At 50.3% G+C, this 26,630-nt stretch overlaps 2 protein-coding genes across 2 annotated transcripts in view; one reads left to right on the top strand and one right to left on the bottom strand.

The window, feature by feature from the left end:
• Positions 1–6: 6 nt before the first annotated feature.
• On the bottom strand, positions 7–21,694 carry LMOD1 (leiomodin 1). The gene is made up of 3 exons (XM_085304133.1): positions 21,285–21,694; positions 2,103–3,647; positions 7–1,484 (listed from the first exon to the last, which is right to left on the bottom strand). Exons 1-3 carry the CDS (start codon positions 21,543–21,545, stop codon positions 1,458–1,460), a joined length of 1,833 nt encoding a protein of 610 aa, XP_085160259.1. The 5' UTR covers positions 21,546–21,694; the 3' UTR covers positions 7–1,457.
• A 4,858-nt stretch (positions 21,695–26,552) lies between these two features.
• TIMM17A (translocase of inner mitochondrial membrane 17A) overlaps positions 26,553–26,630 on the top strand; it is a 10,119-nt gene continuing 10,041 nt past the window's right edge. Inside the window, exon 1 of the mRNA XM_085304132.1 lies at positions 26,553–26,625. Within this exon, the coding sequence (XP_085160258.1) occupies positions 26,600–26,625 (26 nt within the window). The 5' untranslated portion in view covers positions 26,553–26,599. The remainder of the gene's footprint in view (positions 26,626–26,630) is intronic.

The following is a 26,630-nucleotide window of genomic DNA, read 5'->3' as shown; positions in this document are numbered from 1 at the left end:
TGCCCGGCCGCCGCGGCCCCGCTCGGCAGCCCAGCTCGGTGCGGTGGTGGCGTGGGGCGGAAGGGACCCACAGCGAGAGCCCGCGCCCCGCGGCAGACCCGAAGCGAGGTGGCAGCGGTGAGGCAGCTCGCCGGCGGTACACGACCCGGCAGCACGCCCTGCCGCTCCCCTGCCGGGGCGTAAGGACGGCCCTGGGCACGGAGGAGACGGGTCCCCACGCTCCGACCTTCCTAACAGCGTCCCAAAGGTGCCGCGAGCGGTGAGAGAAGCGAGGAGGCGGCCAGCGGCCCCGCGCGGCTGCGGCGCCCGCGGYCGCCATGGCCGGAGCTGCGGGTGTGTCACGGCTCGGCTCCCGTCTCCTGCTCCGTCACCTCTGTCTTCGCTCTCTTCCTGGCTGTTCCTCCTCTTAGCCCCCTGCACACAACGGACGCCTCCTGCCGTCAAGCCTRACCTCTGGGACCTGGCAACCTCAAGGCCTCTGCTCGAGCCCCGTGACTCTCCTGGCCGCTCGGAGACCCCGGGGAAGCCGGGGYGGGCAGCCTGCGGTGATGATGGTCTAGCCGTCTCCAGCCCCTTTGAAGAACAAGGCTGGCAGCTAGCTGGGAAGATACGTCTACTCTTCCCAGCGTGGACCGCTGYGGCTCATGGTGCGAGTGGAGTCCTGCTGGCGAGCTGGGCTGCGAGTTGTCACATCCCCTTTGGCATGCTCTGAGGGAGCTTCCTACGAAGCTCTGCAACCCTCTCTGCATCATTGCGCTGCTATTGGCATCACGTTGGATCTCGTTGGCCTCCAGCATTAGCTCCCTTCCGCCACATGCTTCCTCTCCCCTCGCCAGGAGGCTGGGGACGCTGATGCTCAGAGGTGAAGGGAGCTGCCTACGTGCCATCCTCCTGGGCTACCTCATCCCCTGTCCCACTGCTGCAGAGCTGGAGGCGGGGGCTCAGCCCAGTCCCCTGCTCGCTCCCTCTTGGCAGAGCTTCCCCCATGCACGTGCTGCTGTGCACACGTAGAGCCACACGGGGCAGAGACCCGTATGTGAACACGGATGTGACAGGGTGCCATTAGCAAAGCTCAGCTGGTGTCTTCTGGGATGTCCAACAACTCTGGGTGGAAGCAGGAACGGCCCACCATCCCCTGGATTTTGCAGCCTATCYTCTATTCTCAGCATCTCCAGGTTGCCAGATGGAGGTGGGCACAGTGCTGGCGAAAGAAAGAGCTTTAGGGCTTCACAAACTTAAAAACAATAAATACAACATCTTCCTCACACACTGCATCAAATGACCGTGCTGGCCCTCCTCAGGTCTGGTCCCTCCTCCGTCACTCCCAGAGAGATCACTGCTCCTCGGCATCAGTCACTGCAGGCTCCCAAAGGGCTTGTCATGGAAACAGTCACGAGAAAGGCATGTGTCCTAGGGTCTGCCACAGCAGGCTGCGTGTGGGAGAGCCATCCCGCTCCCTACTGCAGCAGCTTTGGTACCTCCACCTGCCGGAGAAAACACCCCGTTACTGGGCAAAGCAGGGAGCAATGAAAGGGGGTAGGAGAGAYATAGCCCTTCCAGGCGTCCCTCGGTACCCTCTGCATGGTGGCCTCTTGCACCCCAGGGATGCAGGCTCGGCTGCGCCAACATGACGGCAGAGCCTGAGGACCTGCTGCCCTTGGAGACCTGCTACGTGCACCCACTGGTCAGCACAGACGCCAGCCACCCGAGTTTGGGTGGAGGCACAGGCCTCTCGCTGCAGCTAAGCCCTGCTTCCTTTACGCACATGAAGGTACTGGCTCCCCATCCACCAGGGGTTTAGGTTAAAAGCGGTTTCTTGCTTGTGTCCCAAACCCCGGACCAAAATCTAGCGGCTGGAATAAAGCAGATCTGCCCAGTCTGGTCTGCAAAGGGATGGATCTGCTGACCCTGCGCGCTCTGCAAAGGGATGGATCTCCCTATCCTGTGCTCTGCAAAAGAATCGGGAACATAGACCCCACGCTCCGGACTCTGCACAGGACAGCCCTTGCTTCTGCTGCACGCAAGTGAGAATGGAAGTGACCTCAAATCTCAGCCCCCATGCTAACTCCATGAGTGTTGCCCACACTTGTTCCCATACTTGCCTTCTTGAGCTGTTTGAGGTTGCTGGAGCGGATGGCCGCCAGAAGCTGGTCCCGTGAGTTCTTCTCCTGGGCTGGCAGCGCCCGATCTGCCAGCTTCCTCTGTGTGGCCGGCGATAGTGAGTTCCTCAGGTTCTCATTGATCAGTGGTGGGGCGAGCGGAGGAGGAGGTGGGGGTGGTGCAGCAGGTGCTCCCCCTTTCTTTGGAGAGCTTTTGGGGGAAGACTTGGGGGATGGCTGYGGGGAAGGCTTGGGGGATCCCTTTGGCAGGGCTCCAGGTTTGGGCACCTGCAGGAGGTCTTTCTTCTCTGCACGTTCCTGTGCTAGTTTCTGTTCCTGGAGGCGTTTCTGCCTCTGTTTGTCCATATTTCGGCTTAGCAGGTTGGTGACTGTCATGCGAGGCCCAGCCAGCTCAAAATGGTAGCCCAACTTCAGGAGSGTAGTGTTTTCCTTCAGCAGCTTGGCAATCTCCATCTCCGTCTTCCCCCCGCAGATGTGCCGCTGGTTGTGGAAGCGCAGCTCCGTCAGCGTGTTGTTCTGCAGCAGTGCTCGGAAAATGGCCAGGATGCCCTTGCCGGTGATGTGGTTCGAGTCTAGGTTGATGCTCGTCAGCACCTTGTTGGCCTTCAGCATGATGGCGATGGCAAAGGCCACRTGGTCATCAGCACGGGTGTTGGCCAGCGCAAACACTTTCACCACGGTATTGAACTCCAGGGCCTCGGTGAAGCGCACCAGGGTCTCGTTGTTGATGCAGTCTGAGTTGTTCACATTCACTTCTGTGACCTCAGCATCGTTGTTCTTCACTTTCTCGATGAGCTCGTCAAAAATGCTGGAGGCCTCATCGTCCTTGGCCTGTTCTGGGGGGTTGACGGTGGGCTTGGAGGTGCTGTTCTCAGTCACTGCGGTTGTCTCAGCTTCCGGCTCTGGAGCGGCCTTCTTCTCTGCTGCCTTTTCTGGCCCTGGCTGGGATTTATCCTTTTCACCAGCCTTTGATTTCTTCAAAGCCAAATTCTTTTCTTCCTCTTTTCTATCCTTTTCTTTCTTATCTTCTCCTTTTGTATCTTTTCCTGCCTCTTTCTTTGATCCCAAACTCTTCTCTTCTTCCTTTTTATCCTTTCCTCCATCCTTTTTTAATGCTGAACCCTTCTCCTCTTCCTTTTTGTCCTTCCATGTGTCCTTCTTCAATGCTGAGCCCTTTTCTTCTTCTTTTTTGTCCTTCCCTGCCCCCTTCTTTAATGCTGAACCCTTCTCTTCCTCCTTTTTATCCTTCCCTGCATCCTTCTTTAATGCTGAACCCTTCTCTTCCTCCTTTTTGTCCTTCCCCATCAGTTTTTTCTCCATGGCCTTGACTTTGTCATTGATGGCTTTCTCCTCTTTGGGTTTTCTCTCAGGCTCAGCTTTAACTTTTGGGTCTGTCTTCTTAACACCTTCTTCCTTTTTAGAGTCTTTCCCTGCTTCTGTATTTTGTTTCAGGTCTTTGGAAGGAGCTCCCTTTCCCTTTTCTTCTCCAGTCTTGGCTTCCTTATTCTTCTCTGTCGATCTGCTTTCCTAACAACAGAAGAACACCAAGGTATTACAGAGGCAAATTCCCTCCAACCTCCAGACTTGTTACCCCAGCCCCATTGTCAGAAACTCAGCACCTCTCTCGCACGTGGAAGCAGCACATGAAGAGCGACATGCAATGGGATCTGTGTCCACTGGCCCTGGGGCCACGTGGGCAGCACTGCAGCTGGGCAAGTTGCATGGCTAGTCAAGGGAGGATACAGGACAGTCTGGCCTCAGGAAGGTCTTAGACTACTCCTACGAGGATGAGCTGCCTTGAAACACACTGGACACTGTCCTCTTTGCTATGAGGCCATTGAAGAGGTGGAGGGGAGACTCTGGGGGGAGATGGGGAAAGCAGAGATTTTTCTCTAGTCCCAGCAGCACTCAGGAGGAGAAATGGCTGAGATGAAGTATGAGTGATTTATGTGACAGAAACCTCCTGGTGAGAGCATCACACAGGGTGATATGTGCACTCTGGGAGGCAAAAGGGAGAGTCTCTGCTCCAAACCAGGCTCTCGCAGCAATGAAAGAGGCAAAGATGTGGATCTGTCCCTCCTTACTCCATGAGGACAGCTAAGGTCAGGTCTGTGCTGGGGCAGGAGAAGAAGACCTGCAGTCTTGTGGTCAGGACTCTTCAGGGAGATAAGGTCACCCCTGATCTGAATCATAACGGTTTAGCTCCAAATATGGGCCAGGGTCTCGCCTATGCCAGCTGAGTGATTTAACACTGCATGTTTACACACTGCTGCTTCATGGCTGTGCTTTGGAAGAGGGAAGTTTAACCCAGCTGAAGTCCTCAGGTCCAAGGGAGGGCTCAGTGTCCAAGTGCTCTGGATGGAGACAGAGCCTGCAGGGCACAAGGGTGCTGAGGTCCCCTCACAGCTCTCTGAGGCCCCTCTGCTCTTCCTCTGCCTCCAAGCCTTTCCCAGAAGGCTCCAGAAGTCTTGGTGATGCCCTCCTTTGTCCCCACTGAACGGACAATAACCTAACAGACCGTAACAAACTGCAGAACACATCTCACTCAGAAGACTGCACTGTTTGACCCCCTCCCTCRTTTATCCTCTTTAACCAGAGGTGGATCTAACATCCATAGTCTGTAATCCCCAGATCCTTTACTAGCATTTTATAAATGACTTCCAGATGGATGCCCCACAAATATGCCTGGTCTCGAGTCCGGAGTGCTCCTTGCATGGGCCTTGGCATATGTGCAARCAGGAGAGTGTCCACAGCCAGTGACACAGGTCACATGCACTGATCCAGTAGTCTCACCCAACTCCAAGCTTTTTGACACAAGGCTCCCTTTAAAGTGAGTTTGCATGTTGAGCTTGCAGTTCCCTGTAGAGAACCAGGCAAAATGGCACAGAGTGTTTATTACTTTTTAATATATGGCATTTACCCAGCATATCTTCCTGCGTTTTGTTCTCCAGTGGCAACATAAGAAGGAAGAGCTTAACTGGGGCAGTCTGGAGGAGGCATGCAGATCTGGTCCCCACAGGGAGGGTCCAAATGATCATGTGTTGTGTAAGGCAGTGTTACTGCAGCTGGCAGCCCCCTGCCCTGCATATCTGCAGTTGGGATTTCCCCAGCTCTCTGTGCCAAGTGGTTGATGCGGCTGATGCGAAGATGTCGTGCAGCTGGACCTCCCGACTTTCTTCTTTTAACTCCAGGTCAGCCAAGATGCCCACTCATTCCTTTGTGGGCTGGCAAACACCAGTGCTTTCGTTTTGTCTGCAACTTTCTCTATTCACTGTTGAAATGCAAATTTTGCCTTTGCATTTTATGCTTACTGTGGTGCTGCTGTTCTGTTTGCTGGACTTTGAAACGCAAGAGGAACTCAGTCTGGTTTTCAGCTTTCTAACTCTGACCTTCAAGTGGTGACTATGCCTTCCTTTCACATTGAGGGCTGAAAACCCTGAAGCTTGATGACTGTTTCCTTACGGACTGCTTCTTCCAGCTAAGGATTTTGTTGTTTTCCTTCATGCTTAAGGGCTATTTGATCATTTGCCTCCTGTCAGTTAAATCCCCCTTTCTTGAGTTGTCATTAGATGATTTTTTGTACCTTTGCCAGGCAACTGACACTCATTCTTGGTGTAGCTTCTGCTACTGCTGTAGCGRGCTCCTGCACCTTGCCACTGACCACAACCAGCACCAGCAGCTCCAGGATGCAGCAACAGGGAGTCTGCAAATGTCTCGTGACAGCCTTTACCCAGGGTCAGCGGTGTGGGTAGAGTCTCCCATCAGCATTCTTCTGACATATGTTCTGTGTCATGTCTCACCAACGTCTTTGTTTGCAGCTCAGTGCAAGCAGCTTTCCAGCCTGCTGTTTTTTTATGGCATAGGATTTCCCTTAGCTTCCCTGTGTGCCTCAGGAGATGTGGGCACGGGACCTAGATTTTGCACTATGCACTAAGAACTGGGCATGAGGGCAGGACTCAGCTCCCTTAAGATTAGATATAAGACACCTCTGCTCCCACCCATGGAGATTAATCAATTCTATAAACAACTAAAATGAGACAGATCAATCCCTTCCATTGGGACTAAGCTTGCTCTGCAGGGTGAGGTCCAAATATAAAGTCTGCATCTGGTCTTGGTAGTTTAAACATCCTTCTTGCCACTGCGTGGCCAGGGAGCACACAACTCTTGCCTCTTGTGGCTCTGTCTTGGTACGTGGCTTTGGCAGCACRGCTCAGCTCCATGTGCCTGCTGGCTCCGGCAGAGGTGCAGAGCAGCCTCCGAGGGCTGTGGTTTCCTGTCTGGAGATAAGCAGAGGGCAATGTGTTGTGACACTGCTAGCTGGGAGCCTGGATGCAGAGCTGTCTGTTAGGTCAGGGCCCGATTTACTACTATGTGGGTTAGTCTGGGTGTCTTTGGCTTGAATGCAGAGCTGGTAGCAATGCTGGCTGCAGGAGAAGGAAGCACTGAGATGAGGAGATGGCAGAGCAAATGTTGTCTTTGACTGGGGACTTTAGGACTTCAGAGAAAAGAAGAACAAAAACGCTCCTGGGAGATGCAGACATTACACTTGAGTGAGCACCTTGGACCTTCTAGAGCTTTAGCAGCACCATGGTTTCCACTCAGCACCTTGACACSGGAGATAAMCCCAAATCAGAGCCAGAGACCCTGWTCTGCAGCCAAGGCAGGCCTCCTCGTCCACATGGGTCTGATCAGGACTCCACAGTAATTCCCAGGCTGAGGTGTCTTCTCCAGCCCAGACTCATCCCTGCCGTGGTAGCGTCCATGCTGGGGCAACGTGCAGATCTACATTCCCTCTGTGAGGCACTGCCGGCCCTGTGGGAATGCTTTTTGTGGAAAGAACTGGCCGCTCTGAGTGCAGCAGCTGTGGAGACTGTTTGTACCTGGCATATAAACAGATGCCATCTGGGACRAGAAATCTGTTTATTTAGTTAAGAGATTTCTTGGCTCCTCGTCATGGACCTAAACATGCGATGGAAAGGCATATGCCAGACCACTACAAAGTGCTACCTGTCCTGTCTCCACAGCCCCACAGTGATGCAAATGTTGAAGACAGTGGCCAGACAGGGCTCCCTGAGTCTCCCCCGAACCACCTTGGCAAAGGAAGAGCCRCATCTTTTCCAACAGGAGGCTGAGCAGAAGGCATGCACGGGATGGGGGCTCCACTGCCTTGGTCTGTCCGTACACTTATGTCTCACACATCATTCAAAGGCATTTGGAGATGTCATGGCCTGGATATGTCTCCATGTCCCTGCAAGAAAAGACAGTATCCYCCAGGGCTCTACAGCCCTCTCATGTCCAAAGGGAAGGCAAACCTGGCTGASCAGAGAGCCAGCAGCTTCATCTCCATGCCAGGTGCTCCAAAAAGCATTCTTCTTCCCAGCCTGAGCATGCATAGTTTGGTAATGGGGAGCCCTGGATCTCTCTAAGCTCTTGAGGTTGTTCCTGCAGCATCTCCCAGCCTGTTTCCTGGCACATCCAAGAGCAAGCAGAGCAAAGGTTTTGGCCAGGATAGAGTAGGTCTTGGGAAAAGGGAGGAAAACTCTAGAAAGAAGGATCTACAGAGAAGGCAGCGGAACCAAGATGAAACCAAAGCGAATTAAGAAGTGTATCAAATCCCTGCTTAGCAAAGCTGCAGTAGCAAGTGCTGGGAATATCCTGTTATCACATGGTTACTGCTGTTCTTGTTACAGCTGCTCAGGCATTCCCATGGGCTTCCACATGGTGGCTATGACCAGTGGGGTTCCTGCTGGGTTGCTGTTTGCTTTCCCTCAGGAGAGCTCTGAAGAAGCTCATGACTTCCTTAACCCTCGTGCTGCCTTGAAGCACAAGGCTGGCAAATGCCTGYGGAGAAAGGAGCAGGATAACCTGCTGGCTGGGAAGCCTGGGCATTGGTAGTGCTGGGGAGAGGGGGCTTGGGGTGCTGGAAATGGTGCGATCTCTGGGCAACGTGACTGCAGAGAGCAGAGCTGACACACAGCAGGGCCCTGTGGCCAGTGGATCTCCTGATGTAGCTAACAGCGAGGCCACATGTCTAGGTACTGCGGCATGGGGCATGCCTGTGGGAGGGAGGGMACCGGTGCCTGCAGATCAGGGAGTGGGACTTGGAAATGGCACTGGTGGAAAATGAGCCAGATGTGTCCCTCAGCAGAGGAAAGGCAAGGCAAGCCATGGATGTCCAGCCATCAGCTGTGGGTGTCACTATTGCCCCAGGCAGCGTTTGTGGGATCACATATGCCTGGCGCTGCAGTTCAATTCTGGATGAGCAGGAAGGATGCTGTCAAAGAGGATCTCTCTTGGTAGAGATTTAGGGCATCTCTACAGCCAAATCAGAGGCTTTTTTTCCCCAGAAGACATGCTTTGCTTTAGGGACTTCCAGCTGGTTTGCAGCAGGGCTGCTCCTGCCCGTGAAGTGCCTTCGTCCCCTCCTGTGTTTGCACTCAGTCCTAGGTTCTCTGTGAACTTCTGCCACTTCGGGCCAGCCTGGGGTGGTGACACCAGCTCAAGCTTTGCTCACTGGTGACAGTGCAGCAGTGCYCACCTCCAGGCTGGCAGCACAAGCATGCTGCTCCAGCTCTTGGAGCTGTTGGGGCACGGTGAAAAAGCTCTGTGGCAGAACGATGCAGAGGAAGGGACAGAAATGTCTCTTTTCCCTCGACCTTGAAATGCTGGACCTGCAGCCACCAGCGCACCYTCTCCCACAGCCAGGGCTGCTGGCCAGGCTGTCTCCATCTGCACTGTCCAGGGCCAGCCCTGCACTCTCTCGATTGCCATCTTGAGTCCTGCCTGCTCACTCCTCTCTGCYGTGCTGACATATTTACCTTGGATACCTAGAAACGAGTGCCACGGCACCTCCTCCTGTGCTATTCCCTCTGCTGCAAGCAAGATTATTAGGGGAATATTTTTACACAGCGTGTCAGACCTTTAAAAATAAGCCTAATGAAAACAGCCTGGTACTTGGCTGATTAATCACCAGTGTTTTGATGAACTGAAATGCCTTCCCCTTTCCTCTAAATAGACTAAAATGAGCATTGCCATTGCTTGTTAGCAAATGTAACCCTCAAACCCACTCAAATGTTTCCTTAAAAGGCAAAGGAGACTGGGAACTTCTTGCCTGGAATCTGAGCGTTCGCAGCACTGCTCCCGCCCTGGTGCAAACGCCGCGTCCCACGGCCCAAGCGCTTCCCCTCTGTGGATGTTGTGGAGCTCAGCAAGATGAGCATTGCTTAACGGCCTTTGGGAAGCCCTGGTGCTCAGCAGGCGTTCGGCACGGGTGCAAGGCAAGGGAAGGGGTGCGAGCAGAGGGGCTGCAAGCTTTGCTGCTCGCTCCCTGGCRGCTGATGGAGCATGGCTCTCTCCTCCAGCCTCAAACGCCCTGCAGCCCATTTCTGCGTGGGTGGGAGGACTCGCAGAGCACAGAGATGGCCCGTGGCAAGGCACCGTCACATCTTAAACGCTATAGGTGCAGAAATCTGTTACTAGGTGCTAGACATTGATCTGGCTGTTCACATGCTGGGAAAGGTACCTGGAGTGGGCTCAGCATGGGGACTGAGAGCTGACGGGGGCAAGGATCACCCTGCTGTGCCCACAGGCAGGTTTCTAAGTGAAATGGAAACATGCTGAGGAGGAAAGGAAAGTACCCAGGGACTCACAAAATCTGTACCCCAGCTGCAGAGAAGGGGCAATTTTGCAGCCCAGTTGCTGCTGTTACATCAGTCCCTGGCAGAGGTGACATATGGGAATGCACTTGTAGAAGAAATGTTTTGTCTTTGGAAGGGGCCAGCTTTTGCCAATGYGCAGCTATTTTCAGAGGTATGTCGTCGGAAGAGTCCCTCATGGCCCAGATTACCACTCCGAACATACTGCCCTCGCACACCAGCCATGTGCATGGGCTTGCTAAAGAACAAAATGGAGGACGCACACTGCCAAGCAGCTAGTTGTTTGCTCCAGGAAGCCATCTCCCATCTGCGCTTGAGGAGGGCCTAGCTGAAAGGGGGAAAACATCAGAAGAGGCCAGGAGAAGCTCCTCCATGAGGTATGTGGCGGGAGGCACATGGCCCAAGGAGAAAACAAAGATCATCTGTTGGCATCACATCCCTCAGCAAAAGCCCTCAGTGCCAAAACTGCACCTGTAGCTCATGTTAAAATCCAGAAACACTGAACTCAACTTGCAAGCTTAATACTGACTCAGTCTCTAATGTCATCTGCAGCTTCTGGGGGCCTCCAAGAAGCTGACTGCAAGATATCATCAGGAGACTGATATCTCACCCCAGCTCCTGGCTGAGATAAGAGCACCAAGAGCAGAAGAGAGGAAGCTTGAGCCAGGCCATGGCCCTTGGAGATGCTTGTGCTGTTGAGCGAGGATTCTGCTAGGATCAGACCCACCTCAGCCATCAGCACCACTGGGAAATGAAGGGTTAGCTCCGAAGGGGCTGACAGCCCCAGATGCTGTTCATCGGTGATGCCAATGGGAACATAAGCTTCACAAGCCCCTGAGCAGAAGAACACAGTCCTGACCTGTGTATAGCTATGAGGACATCTGTTGTCAAGGAATATGAGCGGGAAACATAGACCCCCTATGGGGGCAAAGTGAGAGGCAAGTATCTGCACATTCAGAAATTGCCCGTGCATGGCAATTGCACCTGTTTAACCAAGTTAGTTGAGCTGCACGCCTACTTGTGCCTACAATCTTGCAAGCATCTAGCAAGCAGTTAGCCCTGCTTGTTACCAAACTACCCTACACTAGCACACATCCCTCCTAAACCAGGATGTGGGCATCTGCCCAAAAGACAGCTGGACCAGCTGAACTTAATTAATCCAGGAACGATTTCAGTCAGCATGGGTTAATTTCTGCATGGAAACTGGAGCCTGCTAGAGCCCATGGGTCTTCTTGTGACTCACTTCCTCTCTCCTCTCCAGCAACTCAACCAGCAAAGCTGTTTCTGTGGTGCTGGCTGTCTGGTGCTTCACTTTTGTTACTTTTGCCACCAACAGAGAGCCTCTACCCAAGGCTGTGCTACTTGCAAACCAAGCAGAATCTCTCCTGCTTGGAGACTGTCAGGCTGGGAGATAAAGTCTAGCCAGGAGACTGTCCCTTTCTCCCAGTCTCTGCTGTGGTAACAAATTCCTCCTGCAGGCAACAGGACATTTTCCAGTTTGCCTGTTGTCAGGGCATAGCTTGGGCATCAGGTATCCACCAGCAAAGCTCCATCAGTCCTGTGCAAATCCTGAGTTACTGGTGATTTGGAAAAAAATGGGAGAGCAAGGAAGTGGGGAACCGCCAGGGACTCTGAAACACAGAGAAAGCTCTGCTGAACTGTTGGTCAGCTAAGAGCTCCCAGATCAAACTGGCAAGGGAAGGAAGGTGGTGTTGGTTACTCTAAGGAAGGGGTTTAGGCACAATTATGGCTCCATAACTAACTAGCTAATCAGAGTGTCCTATGGATGCTAATTAGCCCTAAAAAGGTCTCCAGAATTACCCCAAGACCCTGAGATCTAACCCACAGGTCTAAATTCAGGCATCTGCATCATCCTCTGGAGACATCTACTTAGTTGCATTGGCTCTAAAGGAAGCCCCCAATGACTCCTCCTTCCTGCCTACTTCACCCAAATCCCATGCCCAGAAGCTGTGAACAAGACACCAGCACCCCACCATCCCTCGGTGAGACTGTGAACGAGGCGGGCTGAGGCAGCTGGGCACGACCCACAGGAGAGCTCCCAGGGGACTGGGATGTCCCCCAAGACTGTTCCACCACACGGGGAAGTCGCTTGAGATGGCCAGTGGGCAAAACCAGATTGTTTTGCATTTGACATTCCTGAGTATTTGGGTACCCATTGCTGTTATGCTCTAGGCATGTGGGAGGGTTGCTGGAGCCAAGCTAATCCATAACAGGACTGGTCAAGCTGCTCCTTTCCTGCAGTCTTTGGCCAATTTTGAGCAGCCCAGGGACATTTCGGAGCCAAGGACATTCCTGGAAAAATGCTGTGTCCTTGGCTGAGTCCTACAGGCTACTAAATCCAGACTGCCAGAGACCATCAGAGGAAGTGGGRGCACAAGGCTTCTGCAGACCCTGCTCACCCGGCTCAGCCAGGTCCAGCTCTACACAACACCCACCTCAGTCACAAGTGCATCTGGCTTTGCTCTACCTGCATTAGTCCTGGGGCAGCCCTCCCAGTCATTAGCTAAGAGCAAACCTCCTGGGCTAGTGTTGACTGATACAATGCTCGCACCCTCCTGTATGCCCCACAGAGCACTTGCCCTGGAGGCTCCCTGGTAGGACAATTCCCAGGAAGCGACTGGTTTCTCTCTTTGCATATTTGGACATTTTTTGCAAGAAGCAGAGAGGTTCTAGCAAGGGCAAAAGGACCTCAGCTTCCAGCACCGAGAAGGGACGTCACTGTCATCCTTCAGACCTTGCATGACCCCTGGCCCTGCTCTATGTGCCAAAGCCCAGAGCGATGTAAACAACTTCTGGCCCTGTCCTGCCTCGGCTATTACTCTGTTATTTTAACAAGGACCTCAGTTATTCCCCTTCCCTTCTGCTCAGACCCTTCTGACCCCAAATATCACTGTCTCTTTGCACTTCCCAGATGAATGTTTCTTAAAACATGCTCCTTCTGAGATGCAACACTGTTCTCCACAAGCTGGACAACTTCCAGCCCTGACTCCCATCTTGCTCTGTCTTCGTGGCTGAATTTAAGGCAGATAACAGACATTTCAGATAGGTTCTTTTTATTTGAATAGCTCCATCTCCTCCTCAGTAACATGAAGCAGTTTTCTAGAGAGCTTTTAAAGCCACTGGATACTTTACAAATGGAAACTTTTGTTTCTCTGTTAAAATCTGTTCTTAGAATTCTGAGCTTTTTTGTTCTACCCGTCATTTTCTCAGCCCCTTCTCCCGACATTCCCGAGCTGAGGTCTTTCCTCTGATCACTTCCTCTTCGGCAGAGGTTGCGAAGGGCAGTAAACTTCAGTGATTCACATCACAGCCACCTCACAGCTGGATTTCTGCCTGGTGAATTTTCTGCGGGCAAACATGAACATTCCTCAGATTTTTAGGAAGAGAAGCACTGCAGATTACATCTAGTGAGTCCTAAATCCTATCTCCTGTCCTCTGCAGCACTGGGTAAATAATGCTCGAGAAGCAAGGGTCTGTTTCTCAATCTCCTGAGACTACATAGGTAGTGTCTTCTGGCACCTTGATGGTGCAGGTTGCCCACAGGTCTGTTGTATGTCCCATCAGCCAGCCCACGGGGCTGTCACAGACGGTTGTGGGGATCCAGTGTGGGAGGATGAACTCAGGTCTGTGAAGCCTGTGAGATGAGTTCCAGACCCAGGTGCCTGCCTGCCAAAATCTGAGAGTTGATTTGTTTGCCAAAACCTCTAAATAGCTTATGAAAAACAGGAGCACAGGCTTCTGTGTCACCTGGGCTCCGAAGTCACATGGGGCCTGAAGCACAGAATTCAGCACTTAATGAAATAAGGCAGGGCATGCCAGGAGCCATGATTTCTAGTTCTTGGAAACTGAAGATCTTCCCTGAAAGGAAGCAGACTGCACATCTCTCTTTTCTGCAGGCTGTTCTCATCACTGTGCGTGCCCACACCAGTTCCTAGGCCAGCCACTTCCACTTTCTGACCTGGCCCCCCTGTCGGGAGACAAGACCACTCAGAGTCCTTGGCAGCAGCTGGCATTTGTCACTGGGTGAATCCTGAGCTGCTCATCTCACATCTATAGCAGCAGAGTGGAAGCAAATACTGAGTCTCAGTTCTGGGCTACTCAACCCAACGTGAACGGGCTGCATGCACCAAAATGCTTTTGCAACCGTGAGCCATGCTCATTCCTGTTTTATTTCTGCAGCTGAGATTCCTGTTTCTTTTCACCCTTGTTTGTCACCATGCTTTGAGCAGAGGAAAGGAAGGGTCTGAAGGGACTTCTGTCGGTTCATTGTGTGGCTGATCCACCACAGTTGCTGCGATCCACACAATGATTTCAAAACTTGTGCCCTGATACTCCTCCCCTGTGGAGTGTTGCACATGAAATACAGCGGGAGATCTGTCCCCTCCACAGCACTGCGATTCCCACCAAAGCAAAGGGTGGGCTTGAGTGATATGACTAGTTAATCCCAGTGTCCTGCTGGGAGCTGAGTCACAGAGACCATTTTAGCACRCAAATGATGTCATAACACTGTGAAAGAAAGCGATATATAAAGGATTTTAGCTCTTTTCCTGCTCTGTAAGTCAAATTATCAGCTCACCATAAACAGATAATAAACTTTCCCATCTGTGGCAGCTCAACCCATATAAACTAAACACTACAAGCATTTCCATGGATTTGTCTGCATCCCAGTTGTGGTCTATGTAAATATAGATCTAAGCTTTTCACTGTTGTTTTTTCAGACTGACTAGAAATTCAGAGGTTTTTTTCACTTGTGCCCTTAGATGGAACATGCTTCTTCCAGACAGAAAATTTGCTTCTGGCACAACCTACGAGTCACTGGGAATGCTTTGTGCCGTGATTTGCTCTGGTCACAGGGAAACATGATTTCCCAACAACATTAGAAAAAAACAGATCTAGTCATGCCATTCTTTCTTGCGCTGTTTGTTTGAAAATGTGGTTGAAACCTGACTGCATTGCCACCTCACTTTCTTCAGCTGTTCGTTAAACTGCAGATCTTTAGTTATCTGTCGTTGGATCTTTCTTGCTTTTCTTTTTGCCTTGGAGGCCTGTTTTATCTTTTCTTGCTAGCTGGGAACTCGTATTTGTGATGCTTGTCCTTCTCTTTACAGAGTTGATATGTTTCCAGAAATGAAGAACTAAATATCGAAGCTCAGACAACAGTGGTTTTCATTTTTGAACAATAAAAGGTGACAAAAAACCTCTCCTTGAAGGGCTCTTTTATGCAGTTGGAGAAGTCACACAGCAAAATTCATCTGTGGCATCCCTTAGAGACTACACTAGCACATTTGCTCTGAATCCAAATAGGARCAACTCAATATCTTTGTTTTCTTCTAAAATATGTGAATATTTTGGATATCCCTACCTACTGTCTGCTGGAGTAATGCAAAGATCAGAGATCCACCAGCGGCAGCTCATGTCGTGTGTGTTGCTGGAAGGACAACACAAGYGTGATCCACACATCTGCACCCCTTGTCCTTCTCAGTGTGAGCCAGATGTCACCAGGGAAGAGTGAAGAGGAAGGATACCCCAGTGTCACCTACTCTTACACCTCTTTCAGAGGCCATGAGCTAGACAGAGCAGCAATATACTCTGATGAAGAAGAGCAGGCAGTGAGATTGCTAGAGACCTGCCCAGGACACAGTTAAAAGAAAGGAAAGAACTGGGAATTGGTGATGACTCGGAGGAGACAAGAGAACAGTCTTGGCATATCTACAGAACTGGCTGATAAACAGAACAGCAGAGTTTAAATACATATGTATTAGTTGCAGGCTGGTAGGATGATTAAAGGATAATACAAACATTTCTTTTCCCTCTTTTACAATTTCCCTYGAGTCTGTTGCAGCTATTTAAATCTGGAGCTTGTTTTCTCCTCCAGATATTTTCATGAAAAGATGACAAGCTTTGAGCATTAATAGCAAACTAATTAACTGAGTTGGTCTTCCATGGTGTTGATGAAGGCTTCACTGGTAGAAATCTTCACTTTCTATGGTATCTCTCTCTACATACAGCTAGCAGTAWTACTGCATTAAATACCACCCAGTAGCAAGTGCCAAGCCTACACATACAGGAAACAAGTTAGAAAGGAAATCAGCATTTTTTGGAAGACCTTTCCAAGGGGTTTTGTAATCCCTATCAGTGGCACTAGGACCTGTGGGTGTGATGGCCCACTGGTCTYCAAGAAATGTCTGTCAGAACCTATGCTTGTCTTCTAACCCTTCCTTTAGCTTTTCTTGGGACAGGTAGGATGCACCCACAGATATACATACACACTGCATTCACCGSCTGCCATCTGGCATTAGTATACCTCAGATATTCTGCATCTGGATTAAGTAAAATCCCTCTGAGTTCACTGCTTTCCCTTTGCATCAAAACACTGYCATGAGGAATGGTGTCGCACCTCCATCAGTTGTATGTAGCCTGCAGCAAACAGTGTTGCTTGGGGGCACAAGGATGTTCTGAGGAGCACTAGGCCAGCGAAAGCATCCTGCAGGGATAAGRACACATGGATCTGGAACAGGACAGTGGCTTACCTGTGCAGGAGTGTGTGCAGGGAGTGGGAAACCTGAGAGAAAGGGGAAAAGTGTTTGAAAACATTTGCCTGAGCCAACTCACCTTCTCCTGTTGGAAGGGATGTTTAAACTTCAGGAGACAAAAATATAGGAAACATACATTAGGGCTGTGCACATCTGCCCTGGCATCCAACGTCCTYTCTTACTCAGAGCCTTCTCCTCCAAGAAGCAGGTCCCTAGGCTCACAGATAGAGACATCCACCGTACATGAAAACATTTTTCTAAGGGAAGAATTTTTGTGGCCCTGAAATAAATCCCCTCCAACAGTAGGATAACATATGTAATTTCCCTGCACTTTCTAAGCAGTCCTTGCTCAAAGCAGCATGAAATCATTGCCTTCCTGTTGGGAGGTAGGACTGGGATGTCTACATTCCCAGGGAGGGTGTTGGGGCCAGGGAAGGAGAGCACTAGGAGGAACTGCCCCTGCCACCAGGTGTTCAGTGTGTTGGGAGGTATCTGGGTTCTGTAGTGAAGCCACGCACAAGTCCAGGGAGAGCCAAGAATAGCAGAAGGTAGATTTTGTGGCGTGCTTTGAAAAGTAAAGCCTGTAACTCCTGGTAAGGACACAGCAATAGCTAAMGAGCTCTCATCCACATAACCACCTGGTTCTAGAGGATATGTGGTTCATGCTGAGCTGTGGTGCTTCCTTGGGGTAACACTTCTTAACCAGGTTCCTCCATGCAAATGTACTGCTCGGAGCATTTAAAAGTAACTGAATGCCAATTGAAAAGATAGGGATATCTCCAGGGTATATATCATGGTGCTATATGCACATATATACATTCCTTTTAAAGTGGACATCACAAATGGCAGAGGAAGAACTAGAAAAAGCCARCTGAAATAGCTCTCTCAAAACCCGTCTCCTCATATAACTCAGTTGTCATCCAGAGAAAACCATCCAAAGATTCCTGCATAGAGCCTCTATCTTGTGGCACAGCCAACTTTTCTTCTTTTAAGGAGAAATCCCAGACATGATACAGAGATTTCAAGTCATTGCAAGTCAGCAGTGCCCCCAAGCAAATCATCCCAGCAGTCAATGCCACTGCTACAAATTTACAGCATGTTTCTAACCTGAATTTCTCTCATTATGTCYTTGTCTGCCATATTTAAAAGCCACGAGCTATTAGAAATCATGTCCCCATTTATGTACTTGTGGATATTAATTTCACTTTGGTTCCCTTGATACATATACCCAYGGGAAGGCCTTGTTAAGTATTATCTGAAGAGAGGCAGTGTCCCAAGCCCCATCGTTGAACTGGGGCATCCTTTCACTCACTAACAACAGGAAATCAAGGTTAATTAATGCACCAGTAACACGTGAATTTGGCTCCCCAGAGTAGAGAAGTAAGGGAGAAGYTCACGTCTATTTTGGGTTGTTTATAAACAGCTTCCTAGTTACCCAAGTTTGCCCTTTTCGTCACAGAGAAAGAAGACATGTTATTATGTAGTTACAATATTTCTAAATATATCCACTCCTCCCAGGATTTAGAAGGAAATTGGGGTGCCTGGACCTAGTCCAACAATAGAGAAATGACTGCAAGAGAAACTCTAAGATTGGCAGACATTGAACTTTTTCCKTTAAAATATCCTATTTTTCCCTTTGTAAAAGCTCCTGCACAACCCCACTAACAGAAAACACTCCATGAGCAAATGCACAGACAAACTAAAAGGGGACAAAGGAGGGAGGGAAAGAATAGGAGGAAAAATAAATGGGGAGACCCAAGAGCAGCAGCTTTCATCAGTGTGCTGCTGGATCAGCCCTGCCTGGACAGCTTTCCCATCCCCAGGCCTGGCAGGCAGTGGTCAAGGGGATCTGGGGCAGTGGTTTTATTGCGGAAATCACTTTCTAGATTTGCAAAATAAGTTTCTTAGGAGAAACAATATAGCTGAGGTGCCACTCAGGAGCTTTACCGGGAACTCCTTAATRTTTTCTATCCTCAGTCCTTTTGTGCGAGGCAGTTACGGACTATAACCTCTTTATAGTTCAAGGACAAGAATCTAACCCCCCGTTCCTCCCAATGAAGAGACATCACAGATGCAGGRTAACATCTTCCAGATGTTCAAAGGGCTAGTCCCACTGAGAGGACCTCCCATTCCTTCTGTGCCCTTGCGTGCACGCTTCCCACCCATGCTCACGCTTCTGCTTCTTGCTTGCAACATTTTCGCTCTGTGCACCTAATCAAGGGCGCCATGTGCTGCGTGGATTTGTGATGCACAGAGCTGAGAGCTGTCAAGGGAGAAAGGCTGACATGGATATCGACAAGGGTGATGTTTGCACTTGGCCGAGTGAACGCCATCTCCTTCGACGAAGGACYCGCGGGCGCAGCGAGTGAATCCAGACCGCAGCCACACGATGTCTGTTGGCAGTCACAAGTGCACGAGCGCATCTCAGCCCATTGCAACATGAAATCTACTGATAAGAAAGAAGGATTTGTCATCACAAGCCTCAGCGCTCTGAGCGGCTAGAAGAGAGCCCTGGGAGCTACCAGGGATGCTCCAAATGGCTCCAAGTTCTCACTCCATCCAACACTGCAAAACACAACACTGCAGCTTCCTTGGATGGAGGAAGAGAAGAGATTGACCTGCTTCTAGGCTGGTTTCTGTGGTTGCTGCTGCAATCAGACGATCCCCCTCCTATCCTCTGCGCCTGTGATGGTACAAAGGCCCTGCTCCAGTATTAGTACAAACTGACCTGCCAGCACTAGGAGCTGGCATTTTCTAGGCGCTAATCCCAGGTCCTAACAATGCCAAGGAGGAAGGGGTGGAGGATATTTTTCTTCTTTCCCTCTAGGGATTGAAATAGAAGAAGAAAGTCAGTTCTACAATATCCAGTTACTGCAATATAATCTAACTGGGCCAGTTTCACTGAAGAATTTGACCAGCGGCCAATTTGCTTTGTCTTCCACGGCCTAAAGCTACTAAAGTTCAAACGAGAGCAAAAAGAGCTCTTTTCTCAGGACCTCCATCACTGCACTCTCTGCCAGCCACAGAGCAATATACGCTCTCGCAGAGTACCTCTCCTCACCATGCTATCCCTTTTCACTACCCTGAACGCTCTCCCGTGGCACGCAGACACACACATGCTCTTCATCCTTCCAGAACATAATGTTTAACAAGGGAATTTCCCAGCTTTCTTTTCCTAAAAAGCAGATTTCCTTCCTTCCTCTTGATCACAGACACTTTCCTATCCCAATTTGGAGCTGACTTTTCATCTTCATGTGGTCAAAACTAATATTGCATCACTAGTGCTGCCAAACTCAAGAGCACTCCCTCCCTTAAAAYGCAGCTTTTTCAGGGTCAGCTCAGCGCTGACTGAGAATTGGGTTTACCTGCAAASCAGGGCAAAACCCTGCTACAGTGCCACCAGCCTAACTAGTCCCACACAACTGTATTTCCCTTTTCAGGCAGGCCTGTCCTGCAGTGCCTCTATTTTCCCACCAAGTGACAGCCAGCCAGTGGGAAAATAAAGCTAACGCTCTCGTCACGAGGGGCACGGTACTTTCTGCCAGTGGCAGCTAACCAGTGGGGTGGGAATTGCTCCCTCAGCCCACACTGAAAGCCACATATAGAAGGCGAAGGCTGAGAGTGCCTAGTTGTCGCAGCTAGAGGAAAACTCTCAGGCCGTATAAGCCCACACTCCCCGCTGTGGGCAGCCCACTTGGAGAGAGGAGGGAAAGAAGTATTTAACCCCTTGTTCAGATCTCCAAAAGAAACTTCATTTATTTCTTCTATACCCACAATTTTCCTCTTTTTCTCCTTGCTCGGACYCTGGCTGCAAGTGGTGCCCCAGCCAAGATAGGACCCTTCTATAATAAACTCTGTATGTATCCATAAAGAGCTATTTCCAAGTGCTCACAGCCTAGTTAGAGCTCGATTACTCAGCTAGAAGATCCAGGGTATCRTCCAGGATATTGCTGGTGACGTGGAACAGATAAGGATTCAAAGCCAGAACAATCTGTTAAAAGGAGTATTCACGTAACACTCTGTTTGCTTACACTGCTGACACTCTTCAGTCCTGTCTCTTCACAGCAGATGTGAATCAGACCTGGGCAGCAAAATCTGACCATGACTACAGAGATAAATAGCTTAAGAGTCTCATTCTTTCACTTTCTGGCTCAGCTTGCCATGAAAAAGTAGGGAAACCAACTGCTTCCCAGCCTCCCACGCATGAAGTACATATTAAATATTCTTAGTGCAGACATTAATAAATGTTAGAGAAGTGGGATTGGCTCCCACCAAGGCGATGCATAAAAGACAAGAGAGGGACTGGCACGAAACTTTCTACACCCAAGGACTTGCCAGGTCCAGGGAGATAAATGTATCCAAATCCTAATAAAAAAGTGATTTTAAACTGAATAATAAACAACACAAAACAAATAGCTTAGGGCAAAACCTGCTTATCAGGGTGATTGTCACAAAGCAGCAAACTTTTCTCTCTTTTTATTCCACAAGAGCCAGGTATGTTTTAAACTTTTGCACAAGAGAAACAGAAGGGACCAAGAGTCTGGAGATCTCCAAAGGAAAAACAGAAAACAAGGGAAAAAGAAACATAGCCTGTAGGCTTTGCTGTCAGTGCACCAGACCCTCCAACCTTCTGCATCTCCACTACCAGCCCTGTTGAAGGATGTTAGAGCAGAGGCAAAGATAAAAACCTTGGCACTAGCACAGATTTTGATTTTCTGAGCAACACCAAGATCTCATGAAATACCCTGTTCCCTCCCAGAGTGCCTGGAGCAGGTCCCTGCCTTATTCCTCTTGTCTCTACACGACAGATATTCTCTTGGCAAGCACAACACCCATTTCTCAGGGTTTGTGTTTTCCACTTAGTCCCTTAAAATAGCCCAGCAGAGATCACAGGTGTGCCCCTGCATTTCTCACAGAAACACCTTATAGCTCAGATGTAGGGAGAYGTGACTTACGTCTATCGAGTGTTCCCTCTGAATAATTTTCTTGGTCTCCTTTTCGCAGTGATTGAGCTTTGCATCGCAGTTGTGCGGGCCAGGTGGGTGCTTTTCTGTTTGACTGTTCTGCTTGAGCTCCAGAGGGAGGCTTCCATCTGGATCCACCACATCCAGCTCCTTCTCCAGCTCTTCCATCTCCTCTGGAGACAGAGTGGATAACAAACTATCAATATCTGGATCTTCACTAACTTGTCGCCGGTATTTGGCTACCTTGGACATCCTGGTGGCTCGCTGGCGAGACACGGTTGCGGTGATATGTGGTACCAAGGATGAGGAGAAAAAAAATTGAAGCCTTGACACGGCTTCCCCCAGTGGCAGCAGGTGCTGCAGTGTTAAATCTCAGCAGCTCTCAATCGCTACAGCCTGGGATACAGTAGTTATAAAGAGGGGACACCCCTCGGTCCAAGAGTCGGCCAATAACAGGGCCCAGCTGCGATTTGGGTGCTGCGAAGCCAATGGAGCCTAGCGGGAGGCGGGGAATGGTGCTATCAGAGGAGTCTGAAACCCGAGGACATTCCAGGGAACCATGCAGAGCTGCATGACCAAATTTAGTCTGGAGCATTTAGCCTTTTAAAGGCAATGGGCCAACGTAGTGAGAAAACATGCAAAAATGCACAAGCTGGCAGGCTGTGAGTGGGGGTGGGGAGCAGGGAGAGGCAGATCTCCAGCATATGCCCATCAGCGCTGGAGGGCTAATAAAGAGGTCAGCGTTGCCCCAGAGACATCGCTCCTCTCCCCTGTTACAGAAATGGAAAGTGTCTGGAGCTCAGTTTCATGTTAACGACAGCTCTTTRCTGAAATCAGCAATAAAATGCCACCCTGGAGAAAGTTTTCGTCTTCATCCGCCATTCCCTGTACTCCCTGCAGTCTATGCAGTTAGTCAAAGCATGCARCCCTTGGAGAAAGAGATGGGGACCGGTTATGTTTTTGGTGCGGACCGCTTTCTTTACATAGGATGAACAAAGTCCAGCACCTTTCAGCCTGGGAGGAATCAGGCAGTGAGTGTCAGCCCAGGCCAAGGGCTTCTCCTCACTCAGCCMAGGCCAATGCCAACACCATCCCTGGGTCACTTCATCAGTGCTTCTGCTGATTCCCTGTCCTCTGCAGGGGTATTTCTGCAAGTGCTCCTCATCACAGCCCTCCCATTTCCCCTTCRCCAAGCCCCACACATGTCCCTTCTTCTGTGCAGTCTAAATTTTTGAGTGTCTCCTGCTTTTGTTTCTGGCTGTGCTCTAAGTCTGGRCTTTGGTTGGGGGCTCCTACTCACCTACTTTCATTCAACTTCATCCAAAAGGAAGCTTATTGGCACCTGTCAATTCTCCTGGAGGGAAAGAGGCAGATATGCTCTTCTCTCCAAGTTTCAAGGCAGTTTGCCCCCCATGTGTAACATTTTGTACCCATTTGTTATACTGCTAACTTCTCCCTTTCCCTTCATCCTTTATCGTCCTTCTAATATTAACAGCCCACTGTCAGATGCCACTCATTGCTAGTCCGAGCAAGCAGCACTTTGCTCTCCTTCAGTAAAATAATCTCTTGTAAGATTTTCCTCAACCATCTAATCACCTTCTCTGCCTCTGCCTGTCTCCATGGCTTAGTTCCTATCTTGAACGCASGTACAGGATGCTCCAGGTGAGTCTTCCATTGCTTGTGTTATGGACCTCAGTGGGAAATGCAAAGTCTTGTTACATTCTAGGATTTAATTTATCTCCAGCATCACATCACCYAGCTCCAGCTTCTAGCCTTTCTGTGATTCACCAGCACAACCGAGATTTTTCCCAGATTGTAGCAGAAACTCTCGTTTTTAGTTTAGTAGTGCATAACCTTAAACATTGCAGTATTTAATTTCATCCCCTCTCACCCCACCACTTCCATCTCTGTGATATCCTGATTCTCATCTATATTGCTCTCAGCAGTATCGGGAAACACGACTTAAAGAAATGTTATTAGCACACTCCTAATTTCTGTGTCAAAGTCCTAAGTGAAAATGTAAAGAATCTCCCGACACTTCCTCCTTTCCTTCATTTCCCACTGCTGAGCATGGGGGTAACACAGCAAAAGATGCACTGACACTGCTTTGAATTCCCCAAGAAGCTGTGAATGTGACCTTGGAGGCCCTGAGTTTCTCCTAACATGTCATACATCCTTCCCTGATTTGAAAGTCCCCATGCCTGCTGAGGCCTCCTCCACTGAGCTGCAAAGCTGGCCATACAGAGGTAAAACAGAATCAAAGTTTGGCAGAGAAATATTCCCTCGWAAGTATTAGCAGAGGTCTTTGGACAACAGCAAAAAAGTAACAGGAGAAGCAGGGCTCACCTCAAACTTGTCACAGTGTGTGTATTACAGTGGATAGTCTTATTATTACAATATATCTTGGCTGCTATATGTCTCTTTTTAAATGGAGGTAGCATAGTTCTGAATGCACCATACTCCACAGAGTCCCATAAAAACTCTGCAAACAGTCAATGGGAGAACTGGAAAGAAAATTCAGGCAGGAGCTGAGGAAGTCTGCAGGGAACTCACCCCCCCGAGCATCGCTCCGCAGCAGGCTCCGGCCACACCGGAGCTGAAGCTGGCCCTTTGCAGCTGTGCCACTCAGGGGAGCGTGGTGCAGCGTGGAGAAGCTCCCAGCAGCCTTATGTCTTCATGGAGGCTCTGTCAGTCTCTGCATTTATCAAGATCTTCATCTCCATAGCAACTGAGCACCTCAGAGGCACTAATGAATATTTCTGCACAACACTCCTTTGAAAGGAGTCTTAGCCATGTCTAAGAGATGAAGAGCCAAGATAGAGTAAGATTTAGTGCCTTTTCCAGGCGCATGTACAGAGTCTGTGGCAGATCTGGGAAAGCTTTTCATGCCCCGACCTCTCATTCCACCACCTATGACCCTCTCTCCTCCCTTTTTACTGTTAGCTGACCGAGTAGGACTGAAAAATGGAYGAAACTCTCTGATCTGTTTTATTTTCCCCTTCCTTCAGAGCCTGTAGGAGGAAAGGAGGTTAAACGCACTGAKCTTCTCTGTTATTTTATGATAAGATGTTCCTTGGGGAAGCAGGTGACATCTCCTTGGCCCTGCTTGCCTGGCAGTGGCATGCAGCTGCCCTGGAACGTGTTGGCACACTTCTCACTCTCAGCGAGCAAGAGAAACAGCATTTCTCCCGAGCCCAGCTGAAGCTTCATGCAAAACCTTCCTCCACAAAATACTCACATGTGAAATGCAAACCCCTTGGCTTGGGTGTATGGCTGATCCCTCTCTTCTTCCTCCACATTTACCTGCCTTTTCAATCTGAACTGAAAATATACCCATGCACTGAAATGCAAAGGTTTTGCTCCTCAGCGTTATAAATCAGGAAAGTAACTGGCATCTGGCTGTAGGGCAATTTGGAAAACCCTTGTGCACTTTCCAGCAGTCTGCCAGGGGGATGCCAYCACTGTTCCTGACTGGTCTGCTTGAAATCATTTAGGAGCCACCTGAGGCACTGCCAAACCCATGAGCTTGGCAGGGAGTTTTGGGCCGYCTTGAGAGCCTTCCCTCAGCCTGTGGGTTGTTAAAGGGATGATCACAATTATTGTCCAGCCTGGTCCGACTATCCCATCACTTATTGGCGGAAAGGACAAGGGCTATTGAAAGAAACTGCAGCCTTAAGAAGAAGGATCAGATCAGACAGATACAATAACAGTGGAGAGGTCTGCTCCCAAGCTCTACCAGGCAACAAGCAATTGGGACGAGATTGATATTTTCCACTCTTCATTTCTACTCTTCTCTTCTCGGCTTTCTGTGCTTCCTTCTCCTCCTCCCTTTTCCAAAGCAGAAGTCACAATACCACCTTCTGGTAATCTCCATTACTGCATCACCATGCTCGTTCACCTACTGCTCCCATCCTGCCTTAAATAAGGACAAACATGCAATTGCTTCCTTCAGACCATGAAGAAACCTTTACACTTAAAAGGACTCTTTAAATGCCTCAAACCCCAGCAAATTTAAGCAGGAGGAGTATTTCTGTTCCTTTTCATTGCTTCAGCCCATGATTTATTYGAGCAATTAAGTGCCTTGTTGGTGCTCAGATGCTGTAGCACACCACAATCTACACTGCACGTTGTGACTGAATGATTTATTGTCCTTACAAAAGAGCAGTGAGTAAGGTTATATTAGGGCTGTGAAAAGGAGGAATGATTTACAACTTAAGGGTGCTTGTAAGCATTTCTGGGAAGGGCTTTGAGGTGCTTCGCAGGCTGCCATCACAGAGATGACTTAGGTTTTCAGCTATCTCCTTCTGCCTGCCCAGTTCCCTGGAGACACTGTCCTCTCCAAGTCACTGTCTCTTGACAGAGACCTTAAGGCTAAATTCCCCGCTTGCCCACACTGCCCAGTAACGGGACTGTGCCCAGGGATGCCTTGAGGTCACCMCACTTGATTCACCAGCTTCAAGAGCGGTGCAGGAGACAACTGAACACCTCTGCGTGTCTCAGCAGCTCTTCTGAGGGTACGTCACCCTGCGCAGACACGCTCGCCCCTCTCCGTTGAGCGAGGTGGAGCGGGATGCGAACGGGTCGCCGGAAGGCTGCTTGTCCACWTTCCCATCGTCATTTCCAGGGCGCGCTCAGCATTTTCTGTTGGGTTGTGTTTCACAGACTGCTCGGTGCTGTCTGCCTGTCCACGGCCTGAAGTCACAACACGCAGCAGAGCATTAGCCTTTTTTTCTGGAGACTCATCAAGGTCTGGGCGCTATTTATTAGATGGTTCTAAGGGCTAAGTAAAAGCAGTTTTGTGTTCCCTGCCTTTGTCGGTGTAACATGATCTGGGATTAGCCCCCACCAGGGCTTTTACACGCCTTTTTTTTCCTGTGTCTGAGTCTTTTTTTGGCCCCAGCAGAGAAACCTGCACCCGAGCACCTGTGGGGTGGCCAGGCAGCCGCGGAACCGCGCACAGGGCACCCCAAGCGAGGGCAGCCCGAGAGGAACGCTCTCCCCTCCCCGAGGGAAGGACAGCTCCCGCAGCGCCCTCAGCTGAGGGCAGCGTCGAGACAGCAGGAGCGGAGCCGCGGGGCTCGCTCGGGCCCGGCCGCCGCCGCCGCCGCCACCGGGCAGCACTCTGAGGCGCCCTGTGGAGCCGCGGGGATCGGAGCCCGTGAGCGGCGCAGAGCGCGCATGCGCGCGCAAGCACCGCCCCGCGCGGCACGCGCTTCCCGCCGTGCTCCCGCCTTCCTCCCCCCATTGGCCAGCGCCGGGGGTCGACGAGCCAATGGCGCGGCGGGAGGGCGGCGAAGCGTGCCAAGATGGAGGAGTACGCGCGTGAGCCCTGGTGAG

Source organism: Rhea americana, unplaced genomic scaffold (genome assembly GCF_003343005.1).
Source record: "Rhea americana isolate MKP2758 unplaced genomic scaffold, rheAme1 scaffold_203, whole genome shotgun sequence".
In the NCBI taxonomy this organism is placed as follows: domain Eukaryota; kingdom Metazoa; phylum Chordata; class Aves; order Rheiformes; family Rheidae; genus Rhea; species Rhea americana.
This window is presented reverse-complemented; position numbering and strand designations above follow the sequence as displayed.